This window comes from Acomys minous, assembly GCF_964271855.1.
Source record: "Acomys minous genome assembly, chromosome: 11".
NCBI lineage: Eukaryota > Metazoa > Chordata > Mammalia > Rodentia > Muridae > Acomys > Acomys minous.
The window spans coordinates 7,552,119-7,573,429 of record NC_140492.1 but is presented as its reverse complement, the minus strand read 5'-3'; the positions used below and the strand labels follow the sequence as shown (position 1 = coordinate 7,573,429).

General features: G+C 48.4%; 2 protein-coding genes across 17 annotated transcripts in view; both read right to left on the bottom strand.

Moving 5' to 3' along the window:
- Nucleotides 1-905: 905 nt before the first annotated feature.
- On the bottom strand, nucleotides 906-10,761 carry LOC311608890 (cilia- and flagella-associated protein 298). The gene is made up of 7 exons (XM_084801506.1): nucleotides 10,530-10,761; nucleotides 7,228-7,395; nucleotides 6,168-6,235; nucleotides 2,650-2,808; nucleotides 2,363-2,494; nucleotides 1,736-1,831; nucleotides 906-1,211 (listed from the first exon to the last, which is right to left on the bottom strand). The coding sequence occupies exons 1-7, from the start codon at nucleotides 10,666-10,668 to the stop codon at nucleotides 1,101-1,103; spliced, it is 873 nt and encodes a 290-aa protein (XP_084657632.1). The 5' UTR covers nucleotides 10,669-10,761; the 3' UTR covers nucleotides 906-1,100.
- A 1,631-nt stretch (nucleotides 10,762-12,392) lies between these two features.
- Nucleotides 12,393-21,311, bottom strand: part of SYNJ1 (synaptojanin 1) — a 79,102-nt gene continuing 70,183 nt past the window's right edge. For 13 of the 16 annotated variants that reach the window (XM_084801486.1, XM_084801497.1, XM_084801500.1 and 10 more), the window contains 2 exons: nucleotides 20,934-21,151; nucleotides 12,393-15,268 (listed from right to left, as the gene is read on the bottom strand). In XM_084801486.1, the coding sequence (XP_084657612.1) occupies nucleotides 14,483-15,268; nucleotides 20,934-21,151 (1,004 nt within the window). In that variant the 3' untranslated portion in view covers nucleotides 12,393-14,482. Of the gene's footprint in view, nucleotides 15,269-16,640; nucleotides 16,668-20,933; nucleotides 21,152-21,311 lie in introns of those variants that run through there. The other 3 variants (XM_084801491.1, XM_084801493.1, XM_084801492.1) reach the window with 3 other exon arrangements.

Here is a 21,311-nt window from a genome sequence, read left to right as displayed (position 1 = left end):
GGAGGCCAAGGTCAAGGGTAAGTGTGTTTCCAGGACACTCCTAGCTGCAGGGAGCAGCCTGGGCGAGCTTCATTTGCAGATAGATCCAGGTTTGGAGGGTTTTGGTGGCTTCAGGGAACAATGAGTCTCAAAAGGGAACCAGTCTGCCCTGTAGCTGCTCACTGAGCCAAGCACCTCCCAAGCCTGGCACCAACAGTTCTGGAGGGCGCAAACCGCAGCACAGGCGGTACACCCCAGGTGGTGCAGCCATCCCCAGACACAGCCCCTCCATACCAGGATTAGAACTCCTTTTCCTCACCTGCTAGATGTGAAAAGTTAACTACAGAATCAAGATGCCAGGTTAGCCTAGCTGGCCACCAAACTGAACCACAGGTGGCCTCTCCTCCTGGCAGATAAGGCCAGGGGGTACCAACCAGGAGCCAAGCTTAACCTTGGGCACCAGCACAGTCAGATCTGTCTGTCCAGCACAGTGGTTCTCAATCTTCCTAATGTTGCCACCCTTTAATATAGTTCCTCATGTTATGGTGACCCCAACCATAAAATTATCTTGTTGCTATTTCATAATTGTAATTTTGCTACTGTTATGAATCATTGTAAATATCTGACATACAGGATATCTGATATGTGACCCTGTGAAAGGGTTGTTCAACCCAGAGGTTGAGAACCATTGCCCTAGTGTCTTAAAGCTTACTCAGAATTCAACCGCCACGGATCCCAAGGACAAGTCTGCAGCTGGCGGCCTCTAGTGGCCGCGATGGTCAAGTTCCACATTGCTACAGAGTAACAGGTCCCTTCGACACACGCAAACACAAGAACAGGGAGCTAGGAAGAAGGGCACTGCTGCAATTACATCTATGAACCTTGGCATGTGACGCAGCTGTCCCAAAATGAGGACAATGCACACATTTTCCGCTGAGTGTGTATTTATTAAGTTCGAAAACTGTGAATGACTTATTTCAAAAATTCAAACTAAAAGAAAACCAGGAAAATAGAAATCTCCACATATTGGATAGTAGGTGGTTAGTCTTTTATAGTATTATAGTTATTTTTCCCGAGGAAGGTGGGCTGGTAGCTCTGACAGCCTCATCAAGGAGCTGGCTTCATCGAGGTCGCCACTTTATGTCTTTTACCCCATGAAAATGTCTTTTCAAGGCAGTATTGTCAGCCCATGGTGAGTTTAAACAGGAGTCATCGTCATTTTCTTCCAATTTCTGGAAATAAACATGTTTTACTCAGGACGACATTTCAGGAAAGTGGTTCATACAGACCGAGGAAACAGTCTGGCTCACTTCCTGCCGCCCCATCCCCACCCAGCTGGTGGTGGGGCCCTCCAGGCTCTAAAGCTGGCAATGGCCTGCCACCCCGCCTGTCACCCATGGCCACCCTGCCTGTCACCCACGGCCACCCCGCCTGCCACCCACGGCCACCCCGCCTGTCACCCACGGCCACCCCGCCTGCCACCCACGGCCACCCCGCCTGCCACCCACGGCCACCCCGCCTGCCACCCACGGCCACCCCGCCTGCCACCCACGGCCACCCCGCCTGTCACCCAGGGCCACCCCGCCTGCCACCCACGGCCACCCCGCCTGTCACCCACGGCCACCCCGCCTGTCACCCACGGCCACCCCGCCTGCCACCCACGGCCACCCCGCCTGCCACCCACGGCCACCCTGCCTGTCACCCATGGCCACCCCGCCTGCCACCCATGGCCACCCCGCCTGTCACCCACAGTCACCTTGAGCTCCTCTTGTCTTCTGTGGTAAAACAGCATCAACTGCTTCTGCTCCTCGCTGCTGATGATTGGCTCCCGGGCAGGGGCGCCCTGGCCCCTCTGCAAGGGAAAAGCAGAGTCAACTGGGGGCCAAGCCACTCTTCTTGCAGGGGACATGGGAAAGTAACAGGATTATTTTACAGCGGCCTCTGTTAACAGCGAAGGCGGCAGGCTGCTAAGCCACAGTGGGTCATGGGCATTGGTACGGACTTGCATGGGACGTCATCCCCAGCACGAGCCCAGTGTAGACAGGGAGGGGGAGAGGGGACATGTAGAGGGAAGGATGCTGAGAGCCATTACTTAGAAGACAGAAATCGACAGGCCTTGTTCCTCAAATGACACAGCAGTGGTTCAGTAGTGCCTCAGCCCAAGACACCTTGGGAAGATGGCTCCCCACGCCACCAACCGTTTTCAGTACACAATACCAACAGCTTGAAACACCCTAGCATCTGTCTTGGCCACATTTTTCATTAGGAGGAACATTTTCGCACGCAGACCTGCGTTTTTGTTGAACTAGCACAGAAAGAGAATTCCTCCTTTAAGCTGGGCCACCAGGGCTACACGCAGGTTTTGGTGACTACACAGACTCACCTGCTGGATCTTGACAATGATTTTGGTTTTCTCATTTCTCCCGACATAGTCAGAGAGCTTCTTCGCTCTTCTCAGCTCCTTGGCGGCCCACCACAGCTGCGCCTGCGACTCTTGGATGACTTCGAGTGCTGCCTGGGGTCAGTTGTACAACCACAGGAACTGGCTTGAACAGGAAAGCCACATGTATCCCCCCACCCCCACCCCTAGTACCCAGAGACTGGCTGCAGGCCCTTCAAGTACAGGACAGGGTTCTAGAACTTGCTTCCCGCCCCCGCGTCCCCGCAAACCTGAGTTCCTGACAGATCTTCTTTATTTTCAAATTCCATCCGGATGGGGTCATACGGTGGCAGCCCCATGGGATAAACAATCATTACTGCACCTCGAAGCTGGTCCAAGGCATCTTTCACCATCTCCATGGTAACAAAGACTCCAGCTTCCACTTGTTTCTGAAAGTGGACCAGGCATCACTATCAATTCAATAAACACCCACCTGGCAGGTTCCCATATAATTCCCTTGGAGGCCCTGCCAGGGCCGCCCAGAAGGAACCAGAGAGCTACTGGTTTCCAGGTGACTGCTGTCCACTTCAGGGCTGAGCTGAGGACACTCTGGCCCAGGCTAGACTGTGAGTGGCACCAGGGAGAGCAGCAGTGCTCAGGGCAGACCCAAACCCAGCAGCACGGTCAGGAGGAGGGAATAAACAGTGGAGATGGAGCAGGCTGCTTCAGCACAGGCCCAGCCCTGGACAGGTGGGAGAGGAAGGGGCAGCCAGAGCCTGTGAGTGGGTGGCAACTTCCAGGGCGGGGCGATGACGCTGGGAGCTTGTCTTGCAGTGGGTTATGGACTGAGTTGGAGGGACATAAGCCAGAAGGGTCTGAAGAGAACAGAAGGAAGACACACATAAAGAATATAGCTAATATTTATCCCTAGGAAGCCACAGCTGAAGCCCTTAGGATCACTAGCACTAGGAATGTCCTTTGTAACTTTTTAAAAAGATGTATTTGGGCTGGGCGTGGTGGTGCACACCTTTAATCCCAGTACTCAGGAGGCAGAGGCAAGCACATTGCTGTGAGTTCGAGGCCAGCCTGGTCTACAAAGTGAGTCCAGGACAGCCAAAGCTACACAGGAAAACCCTGTCTTGGAAAACCAAAAAATAAAAAAATAAAAAATATTTGTGTATATAGTGTTTTACCCTGGTGGCATGTTTATGCACCGTGTGTGCGCACCTGATGCTTACAGGGTCACTTGTGTTAAAGAATGCTGTGAGGAGCCACGTGGGTGCTGCGAGTCAGACCTGGGTCCTCTGGGCAGCAAGTGCTTTACATCACTGAGCCACCTCTCCAGCCACACCAATCTGTTGCTGAGACAGATCTTCATGTGTAGCCCAGGCTGCCTGGGGCCCGGGTTCTCACCCCACGTCCTGTGCACACTGCCCGCTTCCCCTCTATTGTCTACAAGAAGCTTCTTTTCATTGTCCCTGAGTTGGCACCAACAGGTCAGGTCATGGTGGGCACTAGGAGTGGCCCGTGGAAGCGATGCTGAGAGCGAGGCCTAGTGGAAGGTGGCCAGCTCACTGAGTGGTCCCTACTTGGGGCCTCTGAACTGAGTGGAGGAGTTGAAGGCTGTGATTCCGGACGCATGGAGTCCGTGACAACTGGGTTGCTGGGGTTAGATGTGACTTGGTGTCTGGTACTGAAGTGGAAAAAGCCACTGAGGAGACAACAGGGGTGGGGGGGAGGGGGTGAGAGGAGGCCGACTCAGGCGGCTTTTCAGGGGCAGATGGTACAGGACCAGATACAGGCTCGTGGATGACAGGGAAGCTCCGAGGGTGACAGGGATTACGGTCCATGTACCGTGTAACAGACACCGTGGTTCTGTGGACGTTTTTTCCGAGGTATAACATGCGCAGCGAAAGGTGAGGATAGCGGGAGTGAATTCTAGAACTGGGGTTTCCAAGCTGGGGAAAGATAAAGACTCCGCTAAGACACGGGCTCCGAGACCGCGGCTGGCCCTCTCCTCACGAGGCTCTCTGCTCAAATGTCTGATAAACAGAGGGAATATGGCTCTGCAGAGACTTTCCAGGGGCTCCTCAAGGACTGGGGGGCGGGTGCATGGGGGTGCATGCCTGTATCCTAGCATTCAGGAAGCTGAGGCAGGAAGTCTGCCATGAGTTCAAGGTCTATTTAGGCTACATAGGAAGATTCTCAAATATAATGAATTGAAAAAAAAGGTTAGCTAAGAGCTTGGGGAATGCTTACAAGTACATTTTGTGGGGTGAACACAGAAGTGTGGGAGGACAGGCAGTTATGCCAAGCTCTGCACATGGGGGGCAGCAACTGTGGCCCACGCAGATAAATGTGACGAGTGAAAATACCAAAGAGTTCTTACATTTATTTCTTTGCTAACTTATGTGTGTGTGTTACAGCACACAGAGAGCGATTGTGGGTAAGAGGACAATTGTGGGAGTCTCTTCTCTCTTACTACCAGGTGTGGCCTGAATTCCAACTCTGACCTTTTGAACTCAGGTCATCAGGCATGGCGGCAAGCACCTCTACCCAAGGAGCTTGCTCTCCAGCCCCAGGCTGCACACATCTGTGAAACCGGTCTTATATAAATGCTTGGTAGTAAACATCTCTCCCAATCCTGTATCCATAGGCTACATGACAACTCCCTCTGCTTAGCTTCCTACGTCCCTCATAAAACAAGAAACTGTCCCTTCTAGGGCCAAGTCACACACTGCACATGGGCCTACGCTCATGCAGGACAGTAAAAACCTTTGTTTGCTCAGCAGGAACTGGCAGGGCTTGGATAACTGTCCTCATCATGAGAAGGGAAAGCCAGGGCCCTCCACAAATACGCTTATTTGCTTTGTCACTGGAAGGCAGAGAAAGGAAAGGACAAACAAAACCAGAAACAAAAGAGCGACAAAGAGGTGGGGAGAAGACAAGAGGGGAGTGGGACGCCTGCCCGCTAACTGCTGCCCCTCCTCAGATGCCGGCTGCCCGCTAACTGCTGCCCCTCCTCAGACGCAGGCTGCCCACTAACTGCTGCCCCTCCTCAGACGCAGGCTGCCCGCTAACTGCTGCCCCTCCTCAGACGCAGGCTGCCCGCTAACTGCTGCCCCTCCTCAGACGCAGGCTGCCCGCTAACTGCTGCCCCTCCTCAGACGCAGGCTGCCCGCTAACTGCTGCCCCTCCTCAGACGCAGGCTGCCCGCTAACTGCTGCCCCTCCTCAGACGCAGGCTGCCGGCTAACTGCTGCCCCTCCTCAGACGCAGGCTGCCCGCTAACTGCTGCCCCTCCTCAGACGCAGGCTGCCCGCTAACTGCTGCCCCTCCTCAGACGCAGGCTGCCCGCTAACTGCTGCCCCTCCTCAGACGCAGGCTGCCCGCTAACTGCTGCCCCTCCTCAGACGCAGGCTGCCCGCTAACTGCTGCCCCTCCTCAGACGCAGGCTGCCCGCTAACTGCTGCCCCTCCTCAGACGCAGGCTGCCCGCTAACTGCTGCCCCTCCTCAGATGCAGGCTGCCCGCTAACTGCTGCCCCTCCCCAGACGCAGGCTGCCGGCTAACTGCTGCCCCTCCTCAGATGCAGGCTGCCGGCTAACTGCTGCCCCTCCTCAGACGCAGGCTGCCGGCTAACTGCTGCCCCTCCTCAGACGCAGGCTGCCCGCTAACTGCTGCCCCTCCTCAGACGCAGGCTGCCCGCTAACTGCTGCCCCTCCCCAGACGCAGGCTGCCGGCTAACTGCTGCCCATCCTTGAGAGCATCCACTTCGAAGACAGAAGCGTATCCTATTGAGAAGCTGACCTTGGACACTATAGCTTTGGCTTCTTCTATCGTCTTCTTTAAAACCTGCTTCATTTTCTCATTTGGAGCTATAAAATAAAAAAGGACAGGAGACGGTTGTCAGTTACACAGCCTCTAAATCCTGGATGCTCTCGAGCTCTCCTGCCTGAGCCAGGGGACTTGAGAAGCAAGTGCTGGGTCTGGAGTGGATGCGAGGGACATTGAGAGATGTGGAAGCCAGGCAGAGACCCCACACCTAGGGGAGAGGACTGCGGTGTCCTTTATGCAACTTGGCAAAGGTTACAAAAACAGGCCAGCGAAGTCACTGAACGGACAGTGCCAGCAAACCAAGCCAAGGGCAGATGCTAAAAGCATTTTAGGCCTCTCAGGCAACAATCTGAGATTCAACCTGTCACAGTGGCTCAAAAGCAGACACAGGCAATAAGTGACTGGGATGGCTGCATGTCAACTTCATGTATGTACACACGTATACATGCATGTTTGTTCTGAGTCAGGGTAGGCTGGCCTGGATGCCCCAGTCTTCTTGCCTTAGGCTCCTGACTGCTGGGATCACGTATGTGGCCTCTTGACCTACAACACTGTATTGTACTTGACAACTGTCCAGATGTGGCATACAGCACCAAACCATAACTTCCAAGCTTAAAACAACCTAAACAACTAGGCCAGGGAGAACGGCAGATACTCAGCCATTTCTGACCTACAGAGATGGTAAATGTGCATGAAGAAGGCAGTTCAGTAGGAACACGGGGGCAGACAGGTGGCCTCTGCCTGACTCATCCTGGATTGGAGTTTTAGCACAGGAGTTTCACAGTGCACTATTTTCTAAGTCTGTAGAGAAATGATGAAATTGCAGCAATGAGTGTGGGCACGCACATGTGTGTGCCAGGCTGCACACGTGGCACATGCGGACTGTCAGAGTTAGCTCTCCTTCCATCATGGACTCTGGGGCTCAGACTCATCTGGCTCCTGAGCAAGCGCTGCTACCTGCAGAAGCATCCTGCTGGCCCTGGCCCACATTTCTTAATCTAAAGAGCTGCCCAGGCAGAAGAGAAGGAGTTACCGTGCCCGTTCCTCCGTCCAATGTCGTCCTTCTTAAAAGCGGAGCCCCCGCTGGGCACACACTTCTCTCCCCACTCGTCCCTTAATTTCAGCTCTTCAATCTGCTCGTCAGTGAGCCCTTGCATATTGGGGGGGAGAAACACACCATGTTCTGCTAGCTCTTCCATCTCTGAAAGACAAGGGAAGGGCAGACAGTCTTGAACTGAAATCACTGACTACACTCGGCAGAAGTGCCTGCTCCTGACTCAGGGATGGCCCCTCTGGCTCACTAGTTCACCACTTCATACACCCTGAGCCGCTTGGCAGAGCTTGCCTTTTCCTAGGCAAATCCTGGACTCAGCCAACGGGAGCACAGCGCGCTTTAGATCACCTGGAGTCTAGCCCCAGGTCGCTGTGCGCACTCTTTACCTAAGGCTCATTTTGAGACCAAGCCTGTACACACATTTTACTGCTTTTCAAGGACACTCTCAGATACCCCACTCACTGTAACCTTGTGAGGGATACGAGACTATTCTTAAACTTCGCACCTTCCTAATTTACAGCTCTGTGACCCTGAGGCTTGCTGAGAGCCCTGGCTAATACTTTATGGGAATTTTACAGAGAAGCTCACTTGGTAAAGTGCTTTCTGTAAGCATCAGGTACTGACTTGAACCCCAGAGCCCATGTGAAAAGGCCAGGCATGGTAGTGTGCTAAAACCTTTGTACTGGGGGTGGGAAAGTGTGTGCGAAGGTAGGGAGCGGGGATCCTTGGGCAGCCAGCTTTCCTCCAGGCCGATGAGAGATCTTGTCTCAAAAAGCCAAGGTCACATAACACCCAAGTCTAACACACACACACACACACACACACACACACACACACACACACACCCACCACAAACTTACTCACAAAAAATACACACACACACACACACACTTACTTCATAAAATCACTGGGAAGGCTTTAAGGCAACTGTCCATGGTTCTGGTCAGCCAGAGCTGAGACATCAGCTGGGACTGACAGGAGACCTGAACCACTAAAACGAAACCTTTGCTGGAGCTGAAAGGTCAACCAGTTGTGAATAAGAAAATACCAACATCACTGAGGCAAAATCCCCTGGGAAACGCCTCCTCAGGACCAGCAGACAGAAGCAATGGTCCAGCGGGAGCATAAGCTGGACCGAGCCAAACTTGGTAGTGCGTGCGCATCTCCCATGTGGTGTACTAGTTTTGAGGGCGTGAAGGGGTCACGGAGAAGGGAGAGAGAGGCCAGGAGAAGCTATTTTGAGGGTGCAGCTTCAGTTTTAGGGAACCCCAGGACTGAAGGGATCATGGAGAGAGGCTGAGGCTTGCCATCATGGAGCAGGGTGCGAGGCCTGGAGGCAATGGTGCCACTGGTGAAGGTGAAGTCTGTGGACAGTCCAGCATTTGGGGGCGACAACCAAGGGCGGCAGCAACAGTGGAGTGGAGCCAGCCTCAGCCTGTGAGATGTGCTGCGAGGGCTCTGGACGGCAGAGGAGAGAGGCCTAGGTCAGGAGTCCCAAGTGTCTGACACCAAGCTTTACAGGTCGGACTTTGCTTTGGTTTGGTTTGGATGCAACTGTGCTGTAGGTCTTCCCTCTTGGAATAAGAAAGTATTTAACTTGAGTTCTGATTTTACAGGCGCCCAGGTATGGATACAATAGAGAGGTTTGAACTTTGAAAGAGATACCACTCCCCACCCCCCGGGAGGCAGGGCCCCTTTGTATACTCCTGGCTGTCCTGGAACTCACTCTGTAGACCAGGCTGGTTTTGAACTCACAGAGATCTGCCTATCTCTGCTTCCTGAGCACTGGGATTTTAAAGGCGTGCGCCCACCACCGCCCAGTGAGACTGAATCTTTAAAATTAAGTTTGAAAGCCTGTGGGAACTTCTAAAAGCTGAAATGTGCTTTATATTGAGATACTAATATTAATGAAGTCTTGGGAATAAACACGAAAGGATGGATTGTGGTTTAATAGCAATGTGTTGGTGTCAAGTTGACAAGGGGCAACTGTTCTTGGTTGGCTTTTGTCAACCTGACACGAATGCAGACTTATCTAGGAAGAAGGAGCCTCAACTGAGAATATGTCTACATCAAATTGCTTGTAAGCAAGTCTGTAGCTAGGGCATTTTCTCAATTAGTGAGTACTGTGGGATGGCACAGCACTATCTGGCTGATGTTACGTCGGATGAGAGGTCCTGGGTGGTATAAGAACCGAGTCATGAGGAGCAAACCAGGAAGCAGCATCCCTCCATGGTTTCTGCTCCAGCGCCTGCCACGAGTTCCACTCATGATGGCTGACAACTGTGTGATGAAATAAATCCTTTCCCCAAGCTGCATTTTGTCAGTGTTTGATCTTAGCAATGGAAATCTAAGACAGAACTATCCCTCAAAAGTGAGAAAATCTACTTCATGGTCACTATTCAAAAGCATGGTTTTTATATTTTTCCTGTCTCATATGTGCTCAAACCTACAGCAGCCTTTTGAGCCGTGCTGTACTGCTCGCCTTCCTTCCTGTGAGGACGACACTAAGAACTGTGTGTTCCTGGGATAGTGGGGCGACAGTACACGACCCGCCACAATACGATACTACAGGAGAAATGGTGTAAGGGGATATTCACAGCCTCTCTCCAACATCCGTTGGCTCTAAATTCACCCACACAACTGTTACATTTCAGCGCCACACTTTAGACTTAGGGTGTTAAAGAAGACCCAATGTTTTTTTTTCCTCCCTAAATGTTTTATTTTTAAAATGTCAATTAGTATTGAGCCTGCTTTGAAATCAGTTAAGTTTAATTAAGAAAAAATATAAAAGGTTCTAAGGCATCCTCTAAATTGAAAAAAAAAAAAAAACCAACACGTGTTTCCTAGGAGACGGAAAACAACACCAAGGCTCTCCCAGTGTCTCTCACTTTTGACAGGCAGTTTCAAAGCCAGGAGACTCAAGGGCTGGGACTCTTAACGTCTAAAACAGGGCGTTCATTTTTGTAAGCCCCCTTCCCCGCAGCTACCACTCCACCCTCAGCCTTGCTAATTTCCACCGTTCCTCTGGATCTTTCGGCTCCCTCCTACAGCCTTTCCACCCAGTTCGTTCGCACTTCCGGGAACTCTAAATCCTGGGTCGGCCGCACTCGGCTCTGCCGCTGCTCACCCAGGCTTGCCGGGCTTCTCCAGCTGTTGGTCTTTCACCCCGGGTTGACCCTGTTGCTCCTTCCCCACCCTAGGCTACTGCAGATCTTCCCAGATCCTCCCGACCGCGAGCCATTCCCTCCGCATCCTCTGTCCTCCCATCCCACCGCTCGCACCTGAGCAGAGCCGCTGCACCTTCAGCCGCCCGTTGTAGACGCGGGTCACCTGCACCGTGAGCTCCTCCAGCTCGGTGCTCCCCGGCGCCTGCAGCAAGAATTGGCTCTCGTCGCCTCTCTTCACGTGCAGCACCACCATGGCTGCGCCGGAGGCCCGGCCGCGGCGTCCGGGAGGCAGGGAACACGAGGCCTGTAGGCAGGATCGAGGTCGGCCGGGCCGAACAACGCTGAGACGACGAACCGCTGCTCCGAGGCGGAACCCCGGAACGCGGGCTCTCGCGTCCGCCGGGTGGAAATAGAAAACGGCGCGACGCTCGCGGAAGTGGTTGTTGCCAGGAGCAACAGTCAAACACAGACCCTGCGGATGGGAAGGCTGCAGCGCGATAGAACGGGCTATCCGATTGGACAGGGCTGCCCGAACCCTTGACGCAAGGTCGCCGCTACCGGAAGTAGCCGTTGTCCGGGCAACCATACCGCAAACCAAGCTTGTGTGGGCAACCCTGGGAGAACCAGGAGATGAGCTGGAGGACCATAGAGGCTCCTGGGTTGATAATGAGTGGGATGGCGGGCACCATGGGAGCACAGTGGTCCCGAAACCCAGACTCGTTTCTGCGCAGGCACTGATCGCTTCCGGAAATGCCTTCTGCTTTAGGTCTGGGGAGTTCCGAAAGCGGTGAGCTCTGCTGCCGCGCACAGCGGGTCCCTAGACTGTCCAGCCAAGTCTCGTCCCGGACAATCTCCCGAAGGTCAAACAGGCGCAGTGCTGTTCCTTCAGGGAGCAGACACAACTGAGGATCCCTTGACGCTTTCATTTTAGTGTTAGACCAAAAACAAACGGACAGAGGAAATTCAAACAGAGGAAAAAAGAAAATGAACCAGGGTAACTGCTGTGTAGCCTTGAAATGATCTCAGACTCACAGTTTGGCTAAATGGTGGAGGTTTTGTGTGTGGTGGTGGGTCTTTACATTTTTTTTTATACTTGTTGATGGACAGTGCTTTAAAGAAGCTGTAACTGATTAAAACTTATGTGATGTGAGGAGGCTGGACTGTTGCAGGTAGAGAGGCAGATTACCTTGTCTCTGCTTAGCCATAGCTCCAGGAACAGCCAGCCACTGCCCTCCTCTGGGTCGAAACTAATGTCCCTGTAATCTTCAAAAAGTATAAACTTAGCTTCTACCAACCCAAAAGTTAAGAATGTCATCCAATAGCATCTGATACAAATAGAAACACGCCCCCCATATTGCAGTAACTGTCTTTCTGGGGAATTTCCCCCACCAATGCTTTTTAAACTTGCCATGACTTATGACTTTGTTCTATAGAGCTATAAAACTTCGCGAAACTGCTTCCATGGCGGACCATGGAATTTGGGTAACCTACACCCGCCATGGTCATTCAAATTTGGCTTCAGAATAAACTACTTATTCCCTGCATGTATCATGTACGCACAGTTACGTTATTCATGCCAACTCAAGCAGAAGGGACGCCTTCCAGACCCCGCCTTCCAGACTGTGCCCTCCTGCCCCACAGTCTTTTCGGGGGAGTGGCCAGGTCCTCCCCACAAGAAAAAGATCCCACCAATCTCTGAACAGGAAAACCCGCCAATCGCCGAGCTCCCCCAAGTTGGACTTGAATCCCCCCCCCCCCCGCAAGAAACCCTATATAACGCCAGTGTCTGCTTAGTTCCTTGCTAGTTCTCACCAGAGCAGAGGTGGTCATCATCCTGGATTTTCCCCTCCCAATGTCTTGTGTGAGGTTTGTTATGTGGTGTGACTTGTGGCAGTCCTTGGCTCCACTGCTACCAGGATACCTTTCCCTTCAGAGTGCAATGTTTACAGAAAGAAATCTTCCATTTGAGTAAAGAAATCAGCTAGTGGTAAAGACATTTATTTCATATGACAGCACATTTCACAGGATATGTACAGAGTGTATACCACCAACTTTAATACTGTACTTCTATAAAGTATATAGTTATAAATATTGTATGCCACAGAAGCAATAAAACTCTTACATACATATAAACAGCAATCTACTATAGAGGACAGAAACTCACAGAGATTCTTAGTGTCTATCTTCTGCTCTGCTCTGACCAGAGCTGGTAAATACACACAATGTCGAGTTCTTTGTAACAAACTTTTTCCTTTGTGCGTTCCAGCAGTGCCCCTGACCACTTGACAGGGCAGACTTTACAGTGGTTCATGCCCAACAGAGACACTGCTCAGGGCTGCAATCTGCACTGCCTCAGTTTTCTAAGATGGATTAGCTTGCTAATGGGGAGTGGATATCATACACACTAGTCACACAGATGTTACAGGCACAATCTCAACAAATTAATTCACATTTGGAAGCACACTGCTATAGTAATACTGCAGTTTGAAAGCTACTACTGCTGAAATGATTAGAACCCCAACAAGCACAATATAAAACTCACAGGAGTTATTGCTGACAGCAGGTTCTGGCTGCAGCAGAGGGTTACTTCTATGAATACAGTATTTTGATAACACCGAGCACTTGCAAAAGTGCTCTGTCCTAAAAGATCTGCTCTACAATACAAGTGCAACACAGTCTGCTGTGCTTTTACAAGGAGGTGATGGCAGCCATAAATTCTTTCTAATCTCACACTACACATCTTCAGGTTCATGTGGATGTAGGAACTTAGGTGTACACACATAACTTTTTTATATACATATAAAAAGAACATTAAGTCTTAATGGGTAAGGATGATTTTAACTTCAACCGACAACCAACCAAACAACACTTTAGAGGGTTTTCTGACTGGCTTACTTAATATCAAAATACTATGTTTTTTTTTCTTGTAAAAATTCCATGTACTTCACAAAATTAATAAAAGCAAGATCGGTTGCATACTGGCAGTGCAGGAGACAAAATCCACAGCTAATTTGAGGTATAGCCTCTAAAACCTTAAAGCAGCATCATAGATATGTTATGTAGCCTCTTACATGGGAGAGAATGCATACTGGATGGATATGTTCCCAATTCAGAGCACTCAACAGCTGCTTTCCCTGCTGAAAGCAAAGCTCCAGATAGAAAGGTATGGAAGGGAAAGGGCCGCACAGCGAGAAGAGCGCACATCAGCTCGAACAACCCCCATGAACTCGGCGGTGCGTGCCTACTGTTCTGAGCATCTGTCCACGAGACTGACCACATTGTCTGTATTACAACTGTAAACCCCCAGAGAAAGGCATAATAGAGGGAGGGGCGCAAGGTAACTAACGTGAGGGTGAATCTGAAGGACCGGTTGTAGGATAACAGGAAATGGCGGTTCTGTAAAGAGATTATTCTACTCTGGGATGTACAATTAGTAAAATTATCCAGAGCACATTGGGTGGCAGCCATCTTTTTTATAATGAGATATTGAAAAAAGGACATTGTCAGAACTGTTAGATGAAATCTGATCTAAATTATGTCTTTTTAATTATGCAAATGTATAAATATATATTTGTGTGTATATAGACATACACATATAATGTATACACACATAGACCTTTTTGCTAAAGCAATGCCTTTCAGAACTGTATTGCCGTAACTCTGGAAGCTCTTTGGTAAGTATCCATGGATACCACATGCCAACAGCACAATGGGCTGGCAGTAATGTCAGCTACAGCTGTATGGGCTTTCTGTGACTTTAATGGGAATTTCTGAATATTTTCTAAAGTAGTTTTAAGCACTTGAAAAAATGGCTCCTGCTCTCTTCTACTCATCTGAAGAGAAAGACCCGAGCTCCAGTCAGTAAGAGGATGCCTTTGTTACTTCCGATATACATAAACTCCAGCTTTGTCCACATCCTCTAATGTATTTGATATAGCTCTCAGTGCACTTAATGATTATTTATTGCACATAATGAAGAACTAATGCCCAGTCTCTTGGCTCTACCCTGACAAAACAGAAACATTCAACCAAACCGACCCAGAAGAAACTCCCTTCCCACCATGGAACTATCTTTCTGTCAGGTCCAATGTGGGCGATGCCTTAGATGCCACGGTTGTGCAAGGTTCTGAAGATGAGCTCGTGCTGGGTGGGAGCAGAGGGACAGGAGGAGGAGGTGGTGGTCTTCTGGCTGGCAACACACAGAAGGAAACGCTTGTACCTTTATTCCAGTCAGCATCAAATGAAGCTGTTGCATTGCCCAGCAAGTCTGGGCAAACTGACTTTGACTTTCTTGTTGTAGGAAAGTTGTCGCCGTCGTCTTCGTCAAAGGTTACCCATCCTTTGGGGTTGCTTGTTTTTACTGTAGACTGGCTCTGAAGATCAAAATTGTCCTCAAAACCATCAAGGGAACTTGAAGGCTTGCTCGTGTCATGGCTGAGAGGCATGAGAGGAGGGAAAGGACTGTGAGGAACAGGCTCTTCTTTGGATAGCCACGAAACTGCCTCCGATTCTTGAGACAGAGCTCTAAATGGGTTCCCAGGGGCAGCAGTCCTGTCTGTAAAAGGGTTCCTGCTGGGCAGGCTGGAAAAAGGGTTTGCAGAACTCCCCACGCTCTCCTGTGACTTGCTTCGCGATGGAACTGGAGGCATGGTTGGCATGCAACTTACAGAACTCAAAGAGTCAACTTTATTTTGCGATGCAGACGGCAACTGAATCAACATCTTTGGGTCTGGGGTTGGAACAGGTGACATTTGAGCCTTTGATACAGCAAGCAGACTAAGTGAGAGATCTTCAAATGGGTCATTCTTCAACGCTGGTTCTTGTTTGACACCAGAAACTCCATTTGTTTTTACCTAGGAAAGAGTGAGCATAGGATGATCAGTTTTTATTTATTAATGGTCCCTTTTCTTCCTTTTTAAAAATTATTTCTCATTTTCTTGAGCGACTATACAAATTTAGGAACTAAAAGATAACTATAGGTTTTTACTTTGGTGGTTTAATAAATAGAGGAAAGTAGGTAAAATTATGTTCTTTGAGAATTCATAACTAAATAAATCCATGCTTTTTAAATTTCAAATGTGATGGAATAATTTTTCATTCAATTTTTGAAATGGTAAAAAAGAGAATTATACAAAATGATGAGTTTATTCATGCTGTTCTTTAAATTTTTAACACAAACTTATATGCTAAGAGCATTTGCTAAGTATGCATAGTGAACTTCCAACACCCATCTATGAGGATATGCTTTCTTGAAATTCCCTATAGAAATTCAAAGCTGGAAAGGGAGTCTGCCCCTTTTCCTAGTTGGAAATTGAATTTTCAGAGGTTTCTTTTGCTTTTTAATGATTGTTTGCCTTTTAAGTTTAGTCACTGGGTGATATGAGTTTCCTTAACTGACCTTCCACATCCTGTCAAAGTCAGAGAAAAGCAATGATTACTTAAAGGGGAGGGGACACTCCATTTTCTATGAACATGGACTAAACCTTCTAAAACAAAGAAGGAGCCGTGCTTTGAGAGCGTTGGCCATGAGCTAACACCCTGAGAGGAGAGTTCAAAGTTAACTTCATGACCATAAGCAATATGCACTTCTTCCTAAATCTCTGTGCTCACCAAGGAGCTGGCTAATGGAGCCCAGGCACTGGACTGAGATGGGCTCAGATACAGTTGGGCTTAGCAACTCCAGTGAGAACCCCACCACCATCCATCACATTAGCATGAACTTGTGATCTACACAGGACTGGAATGTTGTGGTGACAGTAGTGGTGATTTACAGAGAAAGATGTTGGAAGGGCTTTTAAATTATTATTTGAATCTAAATTACCAATTCTTTCTTACCAAAAAGAATCTGACTTCTAAAATTATTTTTAAAATATTTTCCAAAAGAATCCTATGGAAAAATTGGATTTTGCATTTATGTAGTTATATCATATACAAATAGATTGCATTTTTAAAAATTATACTTTTTAGTTTTGTTAACTTTTGTAGAAAACAAAGCAAAAAAAAAAAAAAATGGCAAGGCATTAGCAAGAACTAAAATGATTCCTAATCCAAAATAGTAAGAAAAAGAAAAAGCAGGTATGAGTGTACGGTATGACACTAGATTTATTAATGTGGACAAGTGAATTTAAAAGTGGGTGGGATTTTAGATGTATGAAGCAGAAAGCCTCAGACATCTGATGCATGGGGAGACAGATGGGAGCACATGGAAGGTGACAAATAGCCAGGTACCTGTTACCCTGATGGCTGCTCCTGCTGTGAGAAGAGGAACACAGAGATCAAAGGAAAGAGTTAGGACAGTTCCCGACCAAGCCGCAGCCCACCATCCAGTCTTCAGAAAGTGTGGCTCTAGGTCACATTTGGGGATCAAGAGCAGCAACACTTTGCAGGTGATACTGCCAGTTAAAACACGATTCTGATTTCTCTGTAACCTTATTATGATATACATTTTAACAGTGTCTATGTCAATTACTAGGCAGTTCAAGTTTTGTTATTTATTCTATATTTCAGACCATGAAGGCCACCTTAATAGAGAAAATGTGCAAAATAGCACTTTGTAGAAGTATAACCATAACAAAGCGTCAGGATCCAGGCTTGCTCTATGTTGTTTAAATCTTCTAAAGGATTTAGAACATTATTTCCCTTATTCAGCTACTGGAAGATACAACAAGGTAAGAAACTAATTTTTGTTGTTTAAGTCTGAAATCATAATCTTTCAATCTTGGCTGTATTTAAACAAATCTGGTATCCTCAAGAAACTGAACCTTCTAACACTGAAGCTTATTTGTTAACAGTGAAGTGTGTAATTAGTAAACAATATTTAGCTTCTTAAGAAACACCATCCACATGTATCCCATAGCTTAGCATCTCTCGCCATGCTACATGTATCACACACCTTAGCATCTCTCACCATCCACATGTATCCCATAGCTTAGCATCTCTCGCCATGCTACATGTATCACACACCTTAGCATCTCTCGCCATGCTACATGTATCCCACACCTTAGCATCTCTCGCCATGCTACATGTATCACACACCTTAGCATCTCTCACCATGCTACATGTATCACATACCTTAGCATCTCTCACCATCCTACATGTATCACACACCTTAGCATCTCTCACCATGCTACATGTATCCCACACCTTAGCATCTCTCACCATGCTACATGTATCCCACACCTTAGCATCTCTCACCATGCTACATGTATCACACACCTTAGCATCTCTCGCCATCCTACATATACCCTCTTCCCCGCACGCCCCTCATGCTGGGATGGCCCCGGGAGGGATATGCATGTGTGTCCAGGATCCTACTACTGACATTCAACATTAGCATCGAGCCACCACCATTTTGATGACTTAAGGATGTACGTGGGTATCCCGCCACTGACACACACAGCGTGATGATCTGAAATGAACCTTGGAAGCAGACTTCTGATGAGTGCTTCCCTCCCTGTCACATCTCCCACAGCGCCCTGCTGTGGGTCTGCCATTGTGCTGTTTTGTTTCCTGCTTCCTACATTTTATCTCATAGCAAGACAAGTAAGATGCTGGAAGGCAGATCAGTGGGGCGCTGTTATGCCATGCACAGTAGACACAGCGTATTCTAGCACCAAAGAGCAGTAGGTGACACGGAGTAAAGCTGGCTCATGTGTCTCTATGCTTTAGATATGTGGTAGAGCCAGGCCTGGATTAATAAAGACTTGTGAAAATAACCAAGTGTTCAATTCAGAAACAATATAACACTACACAAAATAGTAACTCTATAAATAACAATAAAATACTAAACTTAGCCGGGCGTGGTGGCACACACTATTAATGCCAGCACTTGGGAGGCAGAGGCAGGCGGATCACTGAGTTCAGGCCAGCCTGGCCTACAAAGAGAGTCTAGGACAACCGGGTGACATAGAGAAACTCTGTCTCAAAAAACAAACAAAAACCCTCAAAAACAAAAACTAAAACCGAAACGTGTCAATATTAAAATTCTCACCAGTGGTATGTATGTGTATATATTTCACATATATACTCAATGTATATGAAAAATCTCATTATTATACTTATAGTTACCTAGAATTTTTTGTTTTGTTTTGTTTTGTTTTTTCAAGACAAGGCTTCTCTGCGTACCTTTGGCTGTCCTGGACTCACTTTGTAGACCCAGGTTGGCCTCAAACTCACAGCGATCCGCCTCCCTCTGCCTCCCAAGTGCTGGGATTAAAAGCGTGCACCACCACACCGGCTCACATCTGAACCACTTTAAAAAACAGCATCGCTACTCTTATGATTCTCAATTCAAAATGTACACTTGGCCCCACACTCCTCCCCAGAGGCGCCACACTCTAGCCTCTGAGACCCTGCATACACAGGCGACACACAAGAAGACCTGAGCCTTCAAGAGGGGATCAGAGCACACAGCTGCTCTCTGTCATTTGTGGTGAGTGGGCTGTAGCAAGATTCCATACAGCGCTGGGGAAATGGCTCAGCTCAGGACAGTGCTTGCTACGTAAGCATGAGATCCACATTCAGCTCCCACACACGTAAAACCCTGGGCCTGCTGGTGTAGGCGTGTAACCTCAGCACAGGTGGATCCTTGCAGCTCAGTGCAGCCAGACACCCCTACTCAGCTTACCCATGGCCCCTGAAAGGCTGTCTCAAAAACTCAAGGAAGATGGTGCCTGTGGAACAACATCTGAGGGTGACCATTCTGGCTTCCACATGCATGTACACACATGTACACAGATCATGAGTACACACACAGAAGGGGAGGTTGTTCCAAAATAAGTCTACCCCTCCTCCTGCAAACTCTGGGCTAGTGGCCACCCAGGCTTAGCAAGCTCACTTCAGTGAGAAACTAAGATCCAGATAATGGAAATGGCCGGAGAAAATGGCTGCTTGCCATCTGCATGGTGCAACTGCAGTGCCACAGGACGCGTGTTTCTGAGCCCACAGTGGTTCCAGCCATTTGCTCTGGCTTACGTTTTCACAGCAGAGCCCTGTTCTGCCTTCACACTGTCTATGCATACTTAAAGCCATCACAAAGTGGGTGGAAGGTGGGTGCTTCTACTCTGGGGTGGATGCCTTGAAACAGTGTTGATAGTGTTCAGATTAACTAGTTTGAAAGATCTTATCCTTCTACCTAATTTTTAAAATAGTAGTAGACAGTACAAAAATTTAGATAAATCTTCAAAGCTGGAGGAAGAGGAAAAAATAGTAGACATTTCTTTGTTGTAGGGCTTCTATTAAATATCTTTAGCATCCCTGAAAAGACAGAGTAACTTTTAGTAACACCATCCAAGAACAATTTATGTTTTTCTATTGCCTTATTTTTCACAAATGTGAGCAATAGCCTAGGCAAGTGCCAACTGCTACTGGTTTTTGAGTCTGAGCTTTTTTCTTATCTGCTTTGCAGCAGAGATGTATGTTAGAAATGGTCTGCCAACTAGGTTGACACGCATGTAAGACAAATGAAAATTGTTACTCATAAAGCATTTTCAAAGGCTACTGCCAACACACAGTATTTCAGATATTTTAGATACACATTCCTTTGGCATTGATGACATTTTCAAGTAAGGAATTATATACAGTGAGCCGCAGAGAGGACTTAACTCAATTCATCAACTTTAAATGCATTACACAGCAAAATTAAGACAGGATGTAAACACACAATATGGTAGCCTGTGTTACTATCTCAGGACAGCACCGTTAGCTGACACACAGCAGTGCTGATGATGTGGGACAACGGGAATGCCCATGACCTCAACACGTCAGGGCCATGGAACAATTTCCCCTGAGACACTACTGAAGGGATGTGGTCATTTGTGGTTTCAGTGTGAGGGAATTCGCCTTCTGCTTGGAGCTCAAACCTTCCAAGCTATTCCTGCAATGACTGCGGCCTCAGGAACCCAGAGAAGGGCTGCTGTCCACACCAGAAGGCATGAAGAACCCCTCTGCAGGAAGTGAGCCACCATGCCCCTCACTAACCTGAGCGGTCCTGATTTGCCTCTCTTTAAAACTACCTTATCACCTCACCAGTAAGGGAACATTTTTATTGTTCATCTGCTTAATTAACTGCCTAAGCAAACTGTATTTAAAAAGTTACAAATTAACACAAGGAACCACTTGGGCTTTCCTAAAGAACCCTGCTCCAGTGTCAGGGGATCTGAGAACTGTTTTGACTGTGCAGCCCTGGCTAGCCTGGAACTCATTATGTGGACCAGGCTGCCTCTGCCTCCTAACCTGGGATTACCTCCTATCCACTCCTACTGTTCTGAGGTTTTCTTACTTAAGCAACACATACAACAAACAAACACACCCTTAAAATTCTCAAATAGTCAACAGCATGCAGTTCCCAGAAGCAATCAAGGAGATTCACTAAAGTCATCTCAAGATGCGATTATTTTTAAGTGTCAAAAATAAAATTTCAGGTCATATTTACTCTTACAAATGTTGGCATTAAAATAAGTGTGCTCTGTGCTCTGCAGCACACACACCAGTGACACTCTGTTCAGCAGCGACACTCACTTGCAGCTGTGGTGAGGAGTCGGAAGGCAAGCTCTGAGACGACCTGCTCCGAGGTGGAGGCTGTGGTGGGGTTTCCAAGTTCGGCTGGAGGCCAGAGGAGGGCAAAGGTGCTGCCGTGGGGACAAGAGGCTCCTGCAACTTTTGAGCAGGTGGGGGCAGAGAAGGCTGCACAGGAAACGCAGCCTGAGGCTTCAGTGGTTCTGGAAGGACAGCGCAACCTACAACACCAAGCATTGTCGCATGTTAGCTGTGCTCTAAAGCCACGGCTTCTCTTCTTGGTTTTCTAGTGGTTTCCCTTTTCCCTGGCGAACAGCCTCATTTCCAGGGGTACAAGATCCCCGTTGGGTAAGTGAGATCTTGCGAAAGGTGGGAAAAAGC